At 55.6% G+C, this 19,238-nt stretch overlaps 6 protein-coding genes across 6 annotated transcripts; 2 read left to right on the top strand and 4 right to left on the bottom strand.

Annotated features, from left to right (window-relative positions):
* Positions 1-499: 499 nt before the first annotated feature.
* Positions 500-2,182, bottom strand: PG994_008414 (26S proteasome non-ATPase regulatory subunit 12; the record flags this gene model as incomplete). The annotated part of the gene is made up of 4 exons (XM_066859823.1): positions 500-1,129; positions 1,189-1,908; positions 1,974-2,030; positions 2,099-2,182. The coding sequence occupies 4 exons, from the start codon at positions 2,180-2,182 to the stop codon at positions 500-502; spliced, it is 1,491 nt and encodes a 496-aa protein (XP_066715310.1).
* Positions 2,183-2,756: 574 nt separating this feature from the next.
* Positions 2,757-4,808, bottom strand: PG994_008413 (uncharacterized protein; the record flags this gene model as incomplete). The annotated part of the gene is made up of 5 exons (XM_066859822.1): positions 2,757-2,830; positions 2,887-2,982; positions 3,023-3,491; positions 3,613-4,575; positions 4,647-4,808. The coding sequence occupies 5 exons, from the start codon at positions 4,806-4,808 to the stop codon at positions 2,757-2,759; spliced, it is 1,764 nt and encodes a 587-aa protein (XP_066715309.1).
* Positions 4,809-8,541: 3,733 nt separating this feature from the next.
* PG994_008412 (uncharacterized protein) lies at positions 8,542-10,212 on the top strand (the record flags this gene model as incomplete). Its single annotated transcript, XM_066859821.1, has 5 exons — positions 8,542-8,733; positions 8,828-9,185; positions 9,253-9,344; positions 9,409-9,522; positions 9,616-10,212. The coding sequence occupies 5 exons, from the start codon at positions 8,542-8,544 to the stop codon at positions 10,210-10,212; spliced, it is 1,353 nt and encodes a 450-aa protein (XP_066715308.1).
* Positions 10,213-10,516: 304 nt separating this feature from the next.
* Positions 10,517-11,488, bottom strand: PG994_008411 (Dienelactone hydrolase; the record flags this gene model as incomplete). The annotated part of the gene is made up of 3 exons (XM_066859820.1): positions 10,517-10,831; positions 10,943-11,333; positions 11,439-11,488. The coding sequence occupies 3 exons, from the start codon at positions 11,486-11,488 to the stop codon at positions 10,517-10,519; spliced, it is 756 nt and encodes a 251-aa protein (XP_066715307.1).
* Positions 11,489-14,075: 2,587 nt separating this feature from the next.
* PG994_008410 (uncharacterized protein) lies at positions 14,076-16,088 on the top strand (the record flags this gene model as incomplete). Its single annotated transcript, XM_066859819.1, has 1 exon — positions 14,076-16,088. One exon carries the CDS (start codon positions 14,076-14,078, stop codon positions 16,086-16,088), a length of 2,013 nt encoding a protein of 670 aa, XP_066715306.1.
* A 1,094-nt stretch (positions 16,089-17,182) lies between these two features.
* On the bottom strand, positions 17,183-19,025 carry PG994_008409 (sphingosine n-acyltransferase lac1; the record flags this gene model as incomplete). The annotated part of the gene is made up of 4 exons (XM_066859818.1): positions 17,183-17,782; positions 17,850-18,137; positions 18,199-18,512; positions 18,734-19,025. 4 exons carry the CDS (start codon positions 19,023-19,025, stop codon positions 17,183-17,185), a joined length of 1,494 nt encoding a protein of 497 aa, XP_066715305.1.
* Between the last annotated feature and the right edge of the window lie 213 nt (positions 19,026-19,238).

The raw sequence follows: 19,238 nt of genomic DNA, 5'->3' as shown, positions 1-19,238 counted from the left end.
TCGCCTGGCTGGTAAGCGCCGATATTATCTCCACCCTAAACAGCTCACCACCCAATCTACCGTAAACGCCGACAAAGTGATGCGGACATGGCAACCTCCGAGGACTCTTAGAACCACTAGACGCTCTACCTTAGTTTATTCAGGTCTATGCCTTAAACTGATGTAGGTGTCGAGGAAATTATATTGCAGTTAGCTTGTGAAGTGCGAGAGGCAGTCAGTGAAGTGCAAAGACAGTCAACATCAGGAGGCTAAGGCGAGTCAGGACACACGAACATGAGAGCAAATGCAATGTATTCTCTACACAGCAAATCCCGGCCCCTATCTATTCTTATTGTACACTCCGCATCATGCTGAAATGCGGTCCTGTATCATTTTGGGGTCATCAAGTCACCTGGGAACGAACCATGTTCGAACTTCCCGAAACTCCTCGGAGCAGCATCATCATCAAATGCGTCGTCTCCTAACATCAGATCATGTACCTTCACCAAGTGTGTCCCTCTCAAGCCTTGGCCTTCTTGGCCTTCTTCTCCTTGCCGCCCTTACCGCCTTGTGCGCCAGGTTGAATCCTAGCCATCATCTCCTCCTTGGTGATCAGATGGTCGACCCGCTCGAGCAGGCCGAGTAGGCTCTTCATGTTGTGACTCCACTCGTTGAGGACGTCGTCTACGTCTCTCGGCTTGGCAAAGTCGACAACTTGGGCGGGCCGGTCGATGCGGGCGTACACCGTCTTGGTGCAGACCAGCTCCGAGATGTACTTCTCCGTCTCCTCCACCGTCAGGTCCAGCAGCTGCGTCAACCGCTCCATGCCGATGCGCGTGTAGTACTTGGCCACGACCCGGACGTTGTGCTCAATGACACGCTTGCGCAGGTCCTGCCACCTTTGGTGTGCCTTTTCGTCGCCCAACTCGTTGGGCTTGGGTTCAAACACGTCGGTAGAGCACAGATGCGGGCCGAACATCTTAGCTACTTCGGGCCATCGCATCAGCTCGGGGACAGTGAACAGCTTGAGCAGTTGGGCGTCGGTGGGGATTTGGGAGTTTCGCGCATCGCGGAACACGCGCTGCAGCAGGTCGTGCTGCTCGTTGTCGTGAGGGGCCAGAATGACAAAGTAGATGATGCGTTGCAGGACCTGTGAGGGTGTTTAGCTGTGGGCGAATAAATAAAATCTCCCACCAGTAGTAGACTTACGGGTTGAAGTTTGGACGGATCGTTCTCCACTGCCTCCGTGTCCAGAACCTGTCGGTAGTGTTTGCAGACGTCCAGGTACTTGTCATCGTGCTTGGCCAGGATGATCTGTTGCTCGTAGTAGGCGAGCTTGAGATCGGTCGTGTCGTCCTCCTTGATCTCGGGCACATCCTCTCCGCGCTTGATCTTCTCTTCGCGGTCCTTTTTCTCCTTCTCTAGCTGCTCGGGCGTCTTCTTGGGTTTGCGCGACAGGTAGCGGGTGCTGATCTTGCGGCCCAGAATGGAAGCCTGTGTCCAGTCGTTGTTCTCAATGCAGAGGGCCACCTGCGCCAGGATAAACTCGGTCTTTTCCCGTCTCTCCATAGAGCCAAAGGTCTCGACTTGCAGTTCGCAGAGAATGTCCATGGCGGCCTTGAGGTCGCCCTGCTGCTTCTTGATGTCGGAGAGGATCTTGGTCACGCGAGCTCGCTCCACCTCGACGAAGATCTTGCCCTCGGTGACGGTGCGCAGGGTCTCGATGACGGACAGCTTGGTCTCGAGGTTGGGCGTGGAGTCGAGGAAGTCCATGACGGTCTGGACCATGCGGGTGATGGCTTGCTTGAGCTGGCCATGTTTCTTGGAGAGTATGAGGACCTGGTCGTTGAGTAGATTCCAGTTGCCGGCTTCCTTGCAGATGTTGCATATCGTGATCAAGACTCGTGATGTCGAGGCCAAATCTGATGCCTACAGGAGAAGAGGTTAGTGGGCTGCTCTCGGGGCCTTGGGGGAGGTAGGTGGCGGGGACGCACCTGTCGGGTCTGCTTCTCGAATACTGTGAGCTTCTCGATGGCGGAGTTGACATCGTTCTGTGTGTGGTTTCATGTGGTCAGCCAGGTCGCCTCGTAGTTTGTATCTGATTGTGGTTTGTTGGTACCTTGGCCAGCTTCTCAGCCTCGCTGATCTGTTTGTCAGTCTCCTTGCTGAAGTCCTTCTCGGGCTTGAAAGCTGCGTCGGCCATGTTGACTGGATGCGACCACGGGCCGAGGCTTTCTGTGGGAAAGGAAGTCGAAAGAGGGACTTGCAGCGGGCGATGCAGATATGTGAGGAAATGGTCGTCGCAAAGGTCCGAGTTGGCGTGGTGGTTGTTGATGAGGGCGGAGGTGGGATGGGATGGTGGAAGTGGATGGGACTGGCCTCGATTGGATTGGATTATGACGGGCTGGAAGCTGCGCAAGGGCAAGGCGACGAAAGCTCACGCTGCCTGCTGGTCGGCCTGCTGCTCCAAACTGTCCGAGGGACCCACCGCCTTAGGTAAACTAACTGCTGTAGGTGCTAAGCACAAAAGATAAGATAAGCAGCCCAGCTTTGGACCAGCTCAATTCAACGTCACTTCAATCAATCTAACACTCATCACGATACCTTCTGCTGCCAGTGCAGTTGCTAGACATAATCAGGTTCGATTCAGTCCAATTGCTATCGGTTTCTGCTTTGGTTCGACTCGACTCATTTTAATTATCGCACTATCTTGCTAGGTACCTAGGCCATTCTGTATCAAGATCTGCATCATCCTGCTGGATGATGTTTCTCCGTCCTCATCGCTGTTCGCTTCGCATATTCGCATCCAGTGCATTCAGTGCGCCCAGGGGAAAGATGCCATCGCTTCGTGCTATTCATATGTTTTTCTAGTGGAGTGTGTCTCAAAAATGTTTTCGCCTCCTTCACCTGGAGCTGTTGGGTTTCCGGCATGACTGTCGGCCATGGGATAATGGTCGATGATGGGAATAGCTGCCAGTGGCATGGTAGTAGCTACCAATCGCACTGGTGTCGGTGGAGTAACTGGCGCCGGTTTATTTTTCACATGGATCACCGCCGAAAGTCACGTTGACGACCGACCACAGGTACTCTTCGGTACGTGGCAACTCGTCCTTCTTATGCTGAACCTCGTCCATCTTGTGCTGGACCACGTTCATCTTGTGCTGGACCTCGTTCATCTTGTGCCGGACCTCGTCCCACTTGTGCTGGGGTCCATTCAGGACGATATGCCCCCAACGGTCGAAGCTGAGGATCGTCTCCATGTCCTCTTGTATTTCGTCTTTCTCTCTCTGCAATTCTTGTTGCTCTCTGTGCAATTCTTGTTCCTCTCGATTCAGCTCGTGCGTGACTCCGGCGCAGACGGCTTTGTTATCGCTAATCTTCTGCTTGAGGATCGACATCGCATTCTCGGCCTGACAACGGTAGCTGCTGAAGCGCCACACGAGCATACATATTCCTGTTTGCTTCACGTCAGGGTCCACGAAAACGCAGTCATCCTGCCAATCGAATCTACCCTTGAAGACACTATGCCGCAGATCGTGTTCGTTGATGATGCGGCTGTTCCCCCGCAATCACGAGGGCGCGGGACTCAGGTCCTGTCGGCTGTGCTCTCACGAAAGTGCGATTCCTTCTTACTTTCGGAGACGAAGGGCCGACGAGGAACTTGCCCTGCCTCGCTAGCTTTATGAGCCGATCGGCACCCTCGGGTGTCCAGAATACGACTTTGGCCGCCGCCATGGGGTGGTCGGGCAGCTTAGGTGGATTGATATGGGTGGCGAAGACCTTGTCACAATAGGTGATACTCGACAGCAGCATGTTGACTGTACATGCGGGGGGCAGGAACATAATCCAGGTCGAACAGCTCTCTTCTTCGGGGATGGCGTGGGACTGGTTCGCCGGGAGCTTCTTATTGCCTTTGTAGTTATCCGACATGACCGGTGCTGCGCTGGCCGTGGCGCTGGTCGTCGCGCTGGCTGTTGAGCTAACACTTTCACCGCCTCTTCTGCCGCCGGGATTTCCACGTGGCATGCCTTTGGCTACGACCGTCGACGAGCCTGCAGACCCTTGCCCGTTCATAAGCGACGGTGTCGAATGAGCAGACTGCGCATGATGATGCGTCGGGGTCGAGTAAGCAGACTGTCCATGATGTTGACGATGCGGCGGATATGCTCCGGTCTGCTGCGGCGGGTATGCGTGATCAGACTGCACATATGGCTGCTGCGTCTGGTATCCAGCTGCTCCGATCTGCTGCGGCGGGTATGCGTGATTAGACTGCACATATGGCTGCGGCTTCGGGTATCCAGGCGGTGCCCGCTGCGCCCCAAATCCAGGTGGTGGTCTAAACTGTGGTTGATTGATGAAGGAATGCGTTGAGCCCCATGGAGTAGAAGGAGACGCCGCTGATGCAGGGGATACAGAAGATGCAGAGAATGCAGGTACGGAGGACTGCGGACCGAGATATTGAGCATGGTTTCCAGGAAGGTGTTGTTGGTTTGGATTGTAAGGGTGAATCATGTTGCCGATCGGCTGCGCCTTCGGGGTTTCACGATCTTCGGAGATGATGTTGTTGGGAGTTATTGCTGGGCGAGGATTGCGAAACTTGGGGGGAAGCCGACAGTCCGACGATGAGGGAGGGTTATATGCGCCCCCGGAACAAGAGGCCGGCCTACTGTCTCGCTGTTTCGGTTGTTGCCCAAGACAGGCTCTTGTTCAGCTGAGTCGCTGCCATTGTGTTGTTGGGTATGTTGTGGAAGGTTCTGCTCGTGAGAGTCGGCCTTGCCCCAGATAGATGGATCAATGCATAAAGGCGGTGTCTCTTTGGAATCGGCCATGGCGGCGAGAAGAGGAGATATCACTTGAAATAGGTTGTCATTACTGGGCCGTGGTTGCTTGCAATTCGAGGATGATGGAAGCAATAATGAACGATGAAGCGCGTTGCAAATTTGGTTTGAGGATGATGGAAGCAATAATGAGACGATGAAGCGCGTCGCAAATTTGGTTCGAAAACTTCGAGTCGGTTCGAATAACTATCGTTGAGTGAAGGCTGGCTGGCTCCCCAGGAAGAAAACTCCAAGGCCTTTCAAGGTCTCGGTTGCCTGTCGTTGAGGACTGCCCTGGGGTGCGCCAGGCCTTGACCTACAAGACCTGGCAAAGTAGGCACAAGGGGAAATTTTATATGAACTCGGTGAATCCTGGACAATCGAGAAGTTGTGGTGAGCACGGCTGCTCCCCTCGACAATCGGCGTGTTTTCCGGAAAACCAGGGAAACTGCAGGGTTACTGCCGGCAGTATGGGAGAAAACTCACAATGAAATGCGATGTTTGTGCTTGCTAAGAACAAGGGAATTTCGATATCTTGTAGCCAACAGCTCACCAGGCGTACCAGGATCAGGCTGCACGCAACTTCGGCCAGGAAGAAAGGTCAAAAGCTGAATGGGATATCCAAACCCGTGTGATTTTTTCAAATTGGCTTCGCTTTCTTCGAGCTTCTAGTTTTTGAAAAGCAAAATCACCACCCCGAGCAATCAACAAATGCCACCATAAGCCAATATTGAATCTCTCGTACTGGAAAGGTCCCGGTCCACAAGGTCGAAAGTGACAGCCCCGTGAGGTTTGAGTTGCCCTCTGGTGACTGAGAAAGGTAGGCAAGTTTTCCCCGCGACTTTCATGTCTTGACTTCGACTATTTGTTGGCTTTCTTCCAGTCGGTCCACTGGATACTGACAACAAACTTTGGCTGCTCCATGGGAAGGCCCAGGCTGTGCAATTTGTATCAGGTTATGTCTGCCAGCCACCACTTTGGGTTTTCCTTTATCCCAGAGATATGATAGGCTCACTGGGCCATTATTGCATAGTCAATATCCAGCTATAAAGCACGCCATTTTACTATCTCTAATGGCAACCACGAACAAGGTACGCAGTGACTAATCAAGACCCTCTGTAGGAATATCAGACCAGCCTTGAGTATGAATACCTCGATGAGATGCAAGCCACAACTGTCTCATTGCCTGCTACTCCATGCTTTTGGCAGCTGTCCCATGTCGTCGCCAGTAGTCACACCACCCATTACTCCATTGCCAACTGCGAGACTGATGTCTATCAGCTGTCACTGGCATCGAAAGTCCTTGGAATGTGCGCGTTCACTGGGCGTATTCTATTAATATCACGAATAAGGCTCTCCGGTTCAAGGTTTATGATATCAGACCACCCAACCAGACTAACCGAACAGGCAAACTACTTACCAGGCCAGGGGTATCCAGGGTTGCTCCAGACCTGTCGATGTCACGGCACTAACAAACCCATAACGGCATCAGCCATATGGTTGGCATGATCAGCCGGTCTGCCAGACTTGGCCAAAGCCGTGAAAGTAGACCGCCGCAAGAACTCGTTGCTGCTATCATGCCACCTGCCATTCATACATATGCTGTCACCCCTTATGGTGGGCACCTTCCACAATGCTGGCTTGTGGCTCTTGCGCAACCTCATAGCGTACTAAGACAGCTGGCCCCATAGGGCTGCTTACAGTTGACCATGCTTCTCAACATCACTTTCGTACCCCCAAAGTTCTCACAGTATGATAGCATTTCTTGCTCGCCAGTGGACCTCATGCCATGTCCCGTACCAATCGGCAGTACACAATAGACTACACTACGATCTGACCGACATCCATACCTGTCGTAGAAGACAAACGAGAAATCAAGTCGTCGAACTACACTAACCCACCCACTACACGAACTCCTGCCGCCAGGTAGACTAAAGTAGACAAGACCAGTCAATTGGATGCATGCCTCATAAACCTCACAGCGTCTGGAGGGTAGATAAATGACGACAGTGACCGCTTCGTGCGTGTGTGTGTGTGTGTGTGTGTATAAAAAAAAGACAAGGGACGCAGGTGGGTAAGGCACACAAAAAGACGACGAAAGGAAAAATTGAAGGTCCGCCTGGGGCTCGAACCCAGAATCTCCTGATTGACCCACTGTAGAAGTGATCGTAGTCAGACGCCTTACCATTGGGCCAACGGACCTGTGTGCTAATGAAAGTAGTTGTCATTGAAGCTAATCATATTGCGTCAAGAAAGGAGACAGACAGGAAAATGTGACTAAAAGAAAGAAAGTGGGTTAGGGCTCGGGAACGGAAGTGGAGAAGAGAGGAGGGGTTGGAAAAATTGCCAGGATCCCGTTATCTTTAAAATGAATTATTAGGTCAGCATCGGACATTGGGGTTGAGACAGTCAGTTGCCAGTCAGCCAGCGGATCGTGGGCGGGGAGTGTTCCCCATGGCTTTGGCCATGGCTTTGTTTGCCCACTACAGTACGGAGACATGCCCACTGTCCAGCCGCTCTTTGCATCCCTCTCGACTCACGGACTCCCAAGTTCAATTATCCCACGTGGAGCGATCGATTGGCATCGTATGTAACAGAAGCTGCAAGACGATTATCTATCCGTGGCACCGGAGCGGTCATCTCATCGAACCCGAGCTCCCCTAGTGGCTTCCCGTCATAGCGACGCGGGGACGGCATCGGTCGGCTCTCGTTGGCATGCTGCATACCGTAGCGGTCCGGAACTAGCTAAGGAACCGGGCTTGGCTCCAAGTCGATACACTAACGGGCGCGTGCCGATGCGGTGGTACAGTCCCTCGTCGTCGTCTATATATTGCCTTGCTTAACCTACCTATTGATGAGGTCTTTTGATGGTGGCCTGCGACGCGGTAGCTAGGTCAATCTGAGAAGTCATCGGGGGTCTACATAGAATGATTTCCTGCATCACCTACCCTTGCCTAATCCAGCATGGAATTGCCCGACTCGACCTTTTGGTACCCGAGTCATGCACTATCCACCTCGGCAAATTGGCCAATGCAAGCGAGGCCCGGTTGCAGGATCCGACCTCTGCCAAATGAACTCGGTGGGTATTAAGATTTGCAGGGGGGCCGGGGTCTTTATCTGCACCCCCGGCCTGCCTACCGCGGCTGCCCCGATCTAATAGTAGTAAATCGCCGGAAACAGCCATGGATACCACCCAAGCAGCAGAGCAGGTAGCATCTGTCAAACCTTGCTTCAGGCACCACCTCGTACGTTTGACTTAGCAAGGAACCATCAGAACAACCCGTATAGCTCGGCGTCGTACTCTTCAGATCTGCCGCAGATCTGCCGGCGGTTGAACCGATATAGCCATGCAGTAATATGGCCAAAAGCTTCGTGCAAAATTGGCATTTGTGGCATGTTCCTTGGCCTCTCGTAACCAATATGAATTGTATAATGGGACTATACAGACAGGGCTGCGCAGGGCCTCTCAGAGATACGCTTGGGCACCACTGATCATCGCCCCCTGTGAAACCGCATCGTACCCCTGGTGGTGGATCGCTGTCTTGCAGAAAGCGTTACATCTTTCCAGGAAACAAGAATGTTTATTACTTGTATCCGCTGCTACCCACCCCCTCCCCAGGTTCCTCGCCGTTAAGTACTTGAATCATGGGCCAGCCCTTCGTTTCTTTGATACAGGTTCTCGACCGAAGCCAGTATTTCCTACGCCCCGGACAAGGGCAGTTAGTTGTAAGAAAGCACCATCATCATGGACGCGGCAGCTCAGGCCGCGGCAGCCATGCGGGCGGCCATCATGGCTGCCATCCACGCCGCCATCACCGAGATCTGGTGTCTCTACACAGTGGGCACCATTCTCATAGCCTGCCGCCTGTTCGTGCGGATCAAGCTGGTGGGCTTCCGGGGGCTCCAACCAGATGACGTTCTCGTCGTCTTTGCCTGGGTGAGTGAACAGCATCGCTAGATATCTACTTACTCTTGCCACGCCCCTTTTTCCGAATAAGACGGGAGACTTACACACAAGACCCTGTACCTAGATGTGCTACACGTCCGTCTCCGTCGTCGGCCAGGTCTTCATCCTCAACGCCGGCGGCAAGCACACCTCCCAGCTCACCCAGCAGGACCGCCTCGACCTGCCCGTGTCCGAGTACGCCGCCTACGAGTTCGGCACCAAGATGTTCCTGCTGGGCGAGACGCTGTACCTCGGCACCGTCTGGACGCTCAAGCTCTGCATGGCCTTCTTCTACCGCCGCCTCGTGCGCGGGCTGTGGTCCGAGAAGCTGATCCTGCCGCTCATGGCCGGCATCGGCATGACGGGCCTGGCGGGGATCTTGACCATATACACGACGTGCACGCCCGTCTCGAAGCACTGGCAGATCCTGCCGAACCCAGGACGTGCGTTTTCACAAACAAGAACTCTCTCCCCTGGTGTCCATTTCGCTAACACCCAGTGACTATGCAGCCATCTGCGTACCACAGAACCCTTGGGTTTTCATTACCATCATGGGCCTCAACCTGTCGACGGACTTGTGTATCTTGAGCTTGCCCATTCCTGTGAGTTTTGCTCCCAGCCTAGCGGGCTTTCCATCCATCCTATAGAGCTGACATTGGCAACCAGGTCCTGGCCAAGATGCGAACCAACGCTGTCCGTAAAATCGGTCTCGTTTTCCTCTTCAGTCTCGGAGCCTTCACCATGGTGGCCGCCATTGTACGAATCGTCTCCATCTTCGTCGTAAGTGTCTCTCTCTCTCCCTCCCACCCCCATCCAGAAAGGGGCAACGTCAAATAGGCCAATGACTGACACATGTGATTTCAACCAAAACAGCTCAACCAAGAAAGCGCCGGCGCGCTCTGGTCCATCCGCGAAGACTTCATCGCCGTCGTCGTGATCCAAGCCCCCATGGTGTACCCCCTCTTCGGCCGCCAGTTCTGGCGGACGGCCTACGGCACCGGCGACGGCAGCCGGGATGAATCTTCGGCGAAACCCGCAAAGAGCAGCGGCACGGGCGAGAGCCACGAGCTGACCTTCGGCTCGGCGACCATGAACCGCATCAAGCGGCCCAAGGACCCCTACAGCCTGACGCAGCTCGGTATCACCCAGGTCGACGGCTCGGAAAGCCAGGAGGGGATAATCAACTCGCCGACGAACAGCTCGGCCGGGGCGGCTACGGCCGGAAGCGGTGGTAACGGCATGGTTGGCAACGGGGACGTCGCCACTGTCGTTGCTGCTGCTACTGCTGCTGCCGCCGCGGCCACCACCGATATCAGCAACAAGCCGGAGTTCGCCAGGACTCGGTCCTTCTCCCCCGACCCGCATAACGTGGTGGTGGAGCAGACGGTGGAGACGACGGTCAGCGTCTGCCCCGAGGAGCAGAGGCGGCGTGATATCGAAGCCTGGCGCAAGCAGCCCTGGGAGACGTAAAAAAAAAAAAAGTGTGTTAGACTAGTTGGGGGAGTTTGGCTTGTTGACCACGTGGGCGATTGTCGTGGCTTCTTATTTATGGCATGCCCCTGTCTCCCTTGGATAGGAGATGGGTATTACGGATATTCTATGTACAATAACAACATGAACGAGCGTACACGGAAAAGGAGACATGGCATGTACGGATCAAACAGCACGTAGAGTCATCGAAAAGTGCTTTAGCCATTGGTAATACTGAATAAGATCCATGATGACGAGATCATTATCCACCGAAGCACCGCTTGCTTGTCACCCGACCATCAACCTACAGCCAAGCGTTAAACCAAGCGACGGCCTGGAAGAAGGCCTGCTCCTTGGCCCACTTGGCGGCCTTTTGGCTCAGGTCGGCGCGCGTCGCGAAGCCGTGCTGGACGCCGCTGTAGACGCTCATCTGCCAGGGCTGGCCCCGGGTCTTGAGGATCTCCTCGGACTTGTGCCGCAGCTCCGTCGGGAAGATGAAGTCATCCTCGGCCGCCGCGATCGAGAGGGGCGCCTTGAAGGCCTTGAGCTCCTCCTCGCTGACCCACGAGGGGTGGGCCATGTAGCCGCACTGGATGGCGGGGAAGGCGCGGGCGACGTACTATATATAACAAGTGAGTAATAGGGACGGAAGACGGCCAAGGAATGCCGTCGAGAAAAAGAAAGCGGGGTTTTATTTTCTCTTTCTCTTCTTTGGGGACGAGGAACTCACCTTGGCACCGAAGCAGTAGCCGACCGAGCCCAGCTTCTTGACGCCCTTCTCCTCCGTCAGGTACTTGATGCCCGCCTGGACGACCTTGTCGACGGCCTCGGGCGTGTGCGGGTTGTCGCCCTTGGAGCCGCCCGCGAGGAACTTGGGGAAGTCGAAGCCGTCCGGGTTGAAGTCCATGGGCAGGGCGTCGCCGTTCATGACATCCACAATAAGGGTCAGGTAGCCGGCGGCGGCGTACTGGTCCGCGATCAGCTTGGCGTTCGGCGACAAGCTAAAAATGTCGGGCAGATAGAGGATGGCCGCGTTGTCGGACCGGGCCTTGGACGCCTCGGGGACGGCCAGGTAGCCCTCGTAGGAGCCGACCTTGACGGTCTGGCCGGTCGGGGTGCCTCTGGTTGTTTACAATGTCAGGTCAGTACGTTTCGCCTTCTACTTGCTATCCGCTCACAGCGGGGGACAGTCTTAGCGTCGCGGAGATGAAGTCAGTCTAACTTACTCATGCAAGACAATGCGTGCGCAGCATTCTCCGGGGGGAAGCGAAGCCATGATGTTGAATTCCGGGGGATCTCTGTATGGATATGCTCTTGGCTGTCAAGGTGCACGTGGGCATGTCGTCTTAGGGTCGCAGTGAGCACCGTAACGGGTTATATAGGCTGCGGCACGGAAAGCTGTATAGAAATCGATAGCGACACCGCCGCATGACCTCCCCTCCCCCGCCCCCGAATCCCATTTGGATGGATAATGGGTGAGTTGTTCGACTGATCTCTTTCGGGGATCTGCATGCTGCCTAGCTGCGTCTTGAGCTTGCCTCTGATTACACTGGGGGTGCCAGCGGTGCTACTGCAGGAGCTAATGTCATGTAACCCTGGCTATACCGGTTCTCGTAACTGTATGGGGGCCGAATGTGTTTTCGGTCCCGCACTTGCGACGCGTGACTCACGCCAGAAACGGTCACCCGGCAGATCCATGCAAGAAAACGTCCGCAACTGGACTGCTGTCATTTCCATCGCGCCGGGGTCTATTCCGTCTTGAGATGGCAGCCAGGTGCCCGCAGCACTCTCTTCCTTCTTCTTTCTGCACGCAATAAAACGGAGACAGATGTACCAGTACCGGTAAAATAAACGGGCCATTGGTCGCCAGGAGCGGCAAAAGGACAAGTTATGACTCGGCTGGGGCTCGATCCCAGGACCTTCAGTGTGTTAGACTGACGTGATAACCAACTACACCACCAAGCCTGTAACTAACGGAGATGAACTGCGAGGTTACCGTCTGATTGGTGAAAGATTCGGCGCTTATGATAGACTATATTAGTGAAACTCCCTTCCATGAGGACCCGGTATAAGAGGAGATGCCATAAGTCCAGCCTAGTCGACCGATTAAGGGGTAGGGCACGACCCGGGCCTGGTGTCCCCACTATACGCAATGGCTATAGTATAGAATTGTCGCGGCTGTTGTCTTTTATATACTCCGTCTCAGGTCGTTTTATACGGACAATATTTACCCACCTTCAGTGTCGGGGTCCGGCGACGAGATGCTCGGTGCCGAACACGCCGACAGAAATCTATCTGAAATCCACCCAAGACGTTAGGCGGGAAACGGTGTGTGTAGGACAAGAACCCTACATGCAGAAGATGGGTTCGTGGTCGACGCCACGCGTTACACGAATAGATCGGAACAAGCGCAGGTACCCAATCAAATTTGTTCATCATATCTTGCTCTGCCGAAGGATGTGCGCCACACAAGCTCGGCTCCTCCTGGGCCTGTATGGGCAGCTGCTGAAGGTGAGCTGACTCTTTCGGCCCCGAAGACGAGGGAAGAAGACCTTTAGACAGGTACTCAGCAGAGAGCGAGGCCGCAGGGCCAACGTGTATAAGTGGGTGGTCTGGAGGACCAGAAGAAAGGCCAGAGGCAACTCCGACAAGTTGGACGTGTAACAGGCTGATCTAGGCCTTCAAGTCATATATGAACACCAACAGATTACAGAAAGGCCTCCTTACTAATAAGAAATAAAGGGTAGCACGTAGCATAAATCATAGTAATACTGGTGCGGTTTTTAATAACATAGATTAAATAACTAACGATAAGAAAGTTAAACTAAAGCCTTCCTTCAGTCATAACACACTAGCAGTCATAAGAAAATGACATTCGCTAACGCCCGCGTCCGCCCGCTATCCAAATCGCCCGGTGAGAGGTAACGCGCCACACCTCCGTATCAAGAATCGTTCAGCCAGCGATCGCTTAGCTAACGTTCCATAGATTAGGAGGTGACAGGAACGAAACGACTACAGGGTCTCTCGCAGGAGGGCGAGTCATCCACACCACAATAGTGTCTTCCAGCTGCGACACCTTGGTCAAGCAGCTTTCGCCGTCCTCGAGATAGGACCTTCTTATTATTTTTTTTAATGTGCTCTCCTCTGGTTTTTCTGTTTCTTTAATTCATACCAAGTCAGCCTGGTAGAAACAGATAGAACTCACAAAAGAGTAGGATACCCCTCCCCAGGCGGGGATTACGGAGCTCCCAGTCGGGGGTGGCAGCGAAAAAGGACCCCTACTCCTCCCACTCCTCATCGGAAGGGATGGAGCAGACATCATCCTCCGGGTTGCTGACAACGTCGACCTCGTCGTCGTTGTCTTCGTTGTCGTCGCTATCGTTGTTATCATCCTCATCCAGGTCCGCTGCGGCTTTGGCATCGTCCTCCGCCTGCTGAGCTGCACGCGACATCGCGACCATGGCCATTATGTCATCCCGGAGTATATCATTCCGGAGCTGGGCCATAGCATCATCATAGGAGGCACCAACATAATCAGCATATCCTATCGTCCGCCGGCTACTCATATAAGGATGATCGAAGGAGTAGGGCCGCACCAGCGAGGGCATGCTATTGTCGACCCGCCCCAGCGGCGGCATGCTCGCGCCGTTGTCGTAGTCTTCGGGCGCACCTAAAGGGCCGGTGTAAGGCATGGGATACATCTCCCCCTCCAGCGGGGGCATGCTCTCGTTGTCGTCGTCCTGCGCACCTGAACCGCGGGGGAAATAAGTGCAAGACCACTCCCCCTCCAGCGGGGGCAAGCTCTCGTCGTCGCTCTCGCCGTCCTCGTCCTCGTCCTCTTCCTCCACCAACTCGGCATCCTCATGGACGTCGGCAAAAGGATTATTCTCCTTCTCGGCACAGGCGACAAGATACTCAAAATCATCCTCCCACCCGCGGGCAGCAACGGCGTCGAACTCCGCCTGCTCCTGCTTGCCATAAGGCGTGCGCCCGAGCTGCCACTGCAGGTACTCGACGTGCCCCTCGAGCACCTTGACCTCGAACGCCTTGTCGTCCCGCAGCTCCTCGACGGCCCACGCCCACAGCGCCGTGTCGAACTCGGCGCGGCGACGCGCCTGCTGGCCGCGGTCGAACTCGTCCCAGAAGAGCGCATGCGCGTCGTCGCACTCGCGCTCGAGCGCTGCGAGCCGCCGGCGGTGCTGCTCGGCCGCGCCCTCGGCCTGGAACCGCGTCTGGGCGAGCTGCTGCTTCAGCGTGGCGACGATGCCGCGCTCCTGGACGAGCTCGACGTCCCGGAGCTGCGCCAGTGCCTCCGACTGCTTCGCCAACCGCTTCTTGTGCTCCTCGAGCAGGGCCGCCTGCGCCTCCAGCAGGTCGTCGTCGTTCTCGAGCTCAGTCTCCTGCTTCGCGACCCGGGCCTCGCTCGCCGCCAGCTGGGCGCGGCAGTCATGCAGCGCCGCCACGGTCTCGACCATCTGCTTGGCCGTCTCGAGGATCTGCGCCGACTGCTCCGACTGCCGGCTCTTCGACTGCTCCAGCTGGCCCGTGCACCGCTGGAGCTCGGCATCCAGCCGATGCACCACCTGCCGGTGGTCGACTCCCTGCAGCAGACGCTGCTCGTTCGTCATGGCGAGCTCCGACTGAAGGCGCTGCTCCCCGGCCTCGACGGCCTTGACGTGCTGGTTGGCAACGTCGAGCTGGGCCGAGACGTCCTCGAGGCGCCTGTGCGCCGTCGCGAGCGCGGACTCGAGGCGCTGCCGCTCCTGCTGGGCGGCCTCGGCGGCCTGGCGGTGCACGTGCTCCAGGAAGGCCCGGTTCTGCGCCGCGGCCAGGTTGGCCTGCTGCAGCATCTGCGCGTACGAAGCCTGAGTGCCGCACCACCACTCCTGCTCGTGGGCGCGCTCGCGGTCGGCGTCGTCGCGGAACGCGGCGAGCGTGGCGTTCTCCTGGCGAAGGTCGTCGACGGCCTGCTCGAGGCGGCCCTTGAGCGCGGCCCAGTCGTCCTGCGCCTCGACGAAGTTCTCGTTCATCGCGAGGACGTTGTCGTGCTCCTCCTCGAGGCGGCCCTTGTCCTCGCGCAGCTGCCCGAAGTCCTCCATGAGCGTGTCCTGCTTGTCGCTCATCTCGGAGTACAGGCTCTGCCAGTTGGCGAGCTCGTCGGCGAGGGCAGAGTTCTCGAGCTCCAGGGACTCGATGCGCTCCTCGTGGCCGGGCAAGCACAGCTCGAAGACGGTCTTGTATTCGAAGTCGCCGACATCCTCGTCGTCGACCTCGTCTTCATCTTCGTCTTCATCACTGTCCTCATCCTCATCCTCGTCCTCGGCATCTTCATTGTCCTCGTCCTCGTCACTCTCACCGTCTTCGCTATCCTCATCCTCATCATCGCTGTTATCGTCGTCATCCTCATCCTCATCGTCAGCATCAAACTTAGGCCGCGAAAAGTCGATCTCGCGCCGCTCCTGCACCACGACTCCCTCCTTGGCGCAAGCCTCCCGGAGCGCGTCGTGCTTCTGCCGGCTCCGCTCGGCCGCCGCATTGCAGACGAGCCCCATGATGCCGTACTTGTACGGCACCCCCTCGACCTCGACCCGTGGCTCGAGCAGGGGCCCCGTGCCGACGTGGATGTCGTGCTGGGACAGGTGCAGGAGCAGGTCGCCGATGACGCGGTGCTGGTCGGCGTACTCGCGCTGGGTGAGTGTGAGCTCGCGCTTGGTATCAGCGAGCTGGCGCTTGGCCTCCGCGAGCTGCTGGTGGGTTTTGTCCAGCTTCTCCTGGGCGGCGCACACCAGCTGGGCGTCTTTGGCAGCAGCAGCGGCGGCAGCGGCCGCGTTCTCGGCTTCGCGACTGGACTGGCCCAGGAGCCACCCCAGTCGTGACGACGAAGGCGTCTGAGAAGATGTTTCGTCCATGTTGTCGTGTTGGTTGAAACGATTACACCTGCGGTTGGAAGAGTCGCAGGAGTAGAGTCGATTGCAGGAAGGAAGGTGTAGTCCGATCCACAGAGGACTGGCCAGTCCTACAATGTGAAAAATAGGAAAGAGAAAAGGATCTGTCGAGGTAGGGCAAACAGGTATTTATTCAGAGAGAAACAAATACGAAAAATGCGTGGGTTTGAGCTGGTCTTAAAGCGTTTAGACTGGCAACGGAGAAAGGCGCCATTTTTTTGGCTCTCCTGTGAGCTGGTAATGCTAAGGGCGTGCATGGAGAGAGTTTGCGCAAATCCAGGACTGAAAGAATTATCTCAAAGGACTAAATCGGCCGTCGAGGTCCTCAAAACAGAATTGTACACTCTGAACCCTTCTTCGTGCCTCAGTCGTTCTGCAGGGAACGATTTCAGGCTCGTAGGAATACATATAGAACACATTTCAGCTTTCGAACATAAATCCGAATACTGGAGAGTAGTTAGTATATGTAAGCAGAGTAAGTGAGTGTACATACATGTATGCATTCTATTTCGAGGAGCCCCAGATGCTTTCCGAAGACGTGGTTTGAAGGTCCTGCTGATGGGAAAAGGGTTCACGCCGAAGTGGGCTATTTGCAGACCGAGACATCACCAACCAGGTAAGCCAGGGACGGGACCCAGCTTGGGACGAGGTTAACTCAAAAAAGGGGGTATGATACTGAATTCCGAAAATCTATATACCGCAGATTGATGGATGGCCCAACAGTGCTTTTCTTTTTTTGCTGCCGTCGCACGCACACCAGGTGCTAATGCCCAGTTGTACCCAGTCACCTGCTAGACTGACTTTGATATTGCCGCACAAATTTTTTTTCCCCCTACTGCTTGAGAAGCTGAATACTCGAAGCCTCGAGGGTCCCCTGCCTGGGCAGCCATGAACTATGACGGAAAGAGTCGCCGAGGGACAGAGAACTCTCTCCCAACCGATGTGACGAGGCACATCGAGCTGCTGAATCTGTCCCATCAAAAGTGGGTTGGTGGCTTTCGATAGCCTAAGAACGAAGATAAGCCTTATTCCACTTGCTTCTCGCATCCAATGCGGCCGAGCAGCTCTTTCCGGTCGCTGTGCCCGGGTAGGCTGACGCCAGAAGACGACGAGGCCCGCTTGACGCCGGTCCTGCGCTCCCAGTTCTTGAGGTCGATAGCCTCGACACCCACTTCTTCTTCGAGGGGCTGGGCCTCCTCGTACTCATACTCCTCTTCCTCCTCCGCTTCGTCATCGCTTCGGACATCATCCGCAGCACCGCCCTTGAGCACGCGAATCGCGACCTGGATAATGGTGATGAACCAGGCGATGGTGATGACCTGGAGGAACAGGAGGCACCCCAGGAAACCCCACCGGATGTTGTCAGTAAAGCAGACAGTGCCGGAGGGGTTGCGGAAGGGTTCCAGCAGATGCGACCATCCTTCCGGTGCCTGGAACGGCCCAATGAGGTTGTCGTCGGTGCCCTTGAAACAGGGGATGGGGATTTGCTTGGGGATGTCGCTGTAGACACTCCAGCAGGCCATGCCATAGAAGACGTGGCGCGTGAAGAACCATGTTACCATGAAGACGCCGAATAAGACATCCGGTGTCGTAGTGAATCCCAGATACTTGAAGCACTTGGCGAGCTTTTGTCCATGTCGTCAGCAAGTACTTTTTAAAGCAAAACAAACAGCGTAGGGCAATGCAGCTCACCGGCAGGAAAATGTCGACCAAGTCCATTAGGACGAGGATCAGATTGCCGACTCGGGTTTGGTGGTAGTAGTAGGCGCATGAGATTAGGGCGATGGTGACAAAGTGGTGTGTCAGCATCTGCCAGTGGTCCTTTCGGCGCTCTTCAATGTTGATGACCAAGACTTGCTGCAGCCAGAACGCCCACTGAGCCAGGAAGTAGGCCTTGGACACGCCGCTCAGCTCCCGGATGGGCCAGTTGGCGAACAGCTCCTGCATGTTGAGGTAGTAGGGGGAGGTGGAGTAGATGTACTGGTTGTCGCATTAGCAAGTGCCCCGACAGGAGACCCGGGGAACAAAATTTTGGACTCACCCAGCCCAGGGGCCAGAAGACGAAGTAGTAGACTAGCAGCCAAGCCTGTTCGGAGAATCTGGTGATTTCCTTCTTCTTGGATATCCCCCACAGCTTGGCCAAGGGTGCCAGGACGTGCTCCATGACGCCGGCGCGGAGGCCTGTGAACAAAACCATGCAGAAGACGATGAAGTAGTAGTCATTTTCGCCGACTGCGTATCTGCCCGTCGCCTCGTTGTAGTGGGATATGGTGAAGAACTTGGTCGTGAAAGCGCGGGCCTTGGGCATGCAGAAGTGGGTGAGGAAGAGAAGGGCGATGAGGTTGAAGGAGAAGCCTGTGTGGGACAGTTTCAGTTAGCCCAATGTCTCGTTTGCGACGAGTCTGAGGTGAGATCGGAGGGACGAGCTACTGCAGTGCCACACGACACCAAGCCTCTCGATGAGGCTCGAAGCTGAGTCGCAGGGGCTGGATAGCTATCAAATGGGCGGAGGGGTGGGGTAGCTCTGGTTTCCGTCCCTCCCTCTGCCAGAAAAAAAATAAAAATAAAGAACGTACCTGTCTGGTTATCCAGCAGCCAACGGGCAAGATTCTTCATGGGGCCATCGCCTTTCCTCTTGATTCTCCGGATAATGACTTTGTTGTTGGCGGTCTGCATGTAGAGCGGGCCGTTCATGCCGGATTTTCGCGACTGCACATGTGGCCTGGCCGACCCCAGCGCGGGCGAGGCCAGGGCCGGAGAGGGCTTGGGCTTCTCTATGTACTGTGCGGCAGCCAGGGAAGGCACCTCGATCTTCGGGGGCCGGGAGGGTGCATCTTGGGCAGCGACAGGCTCCGTTGGGTCGGTCATGGTGTTTCTGTCAAGCTCGAGGAGTGGTGGACTGGCGGCCGAATGGGCGGTCGGCAGGTCGGGCGGGATCGGATCGAGTACTGATGGGCGGATGGGTGGGTGTGCGTGCGGCGGCGGAGAAATACTCAGTAACGAATGTTCGGTCGTGTCTGCTAGTCGTAAGGGAATAGCGATTGACTAATTGAGAGTGGGCGAGATCATATCATCTGCAGA

The sequence above is a fragment of the Apiospora phragmitis genome (genome assembly GCF_038363925.1).
Source record: "Apiospora phragmitis strain CBS 135458 chromosome Unknown utg000007l:2111988.0-4706623.0:1.0-2598199.0, whole genome shotgun sequence".
In the NCBI taxonomy this organism is placed as follows: Eukaryota; Fungi; Ascomycota; class Sordariomycetes; order Amphisphaeriales; family Apiosporaceae; genus Apiospora; species Apiospora phragmitis.
This window is presented reverse-complemented; position numbering and strand designations above follow the sequence as displayed.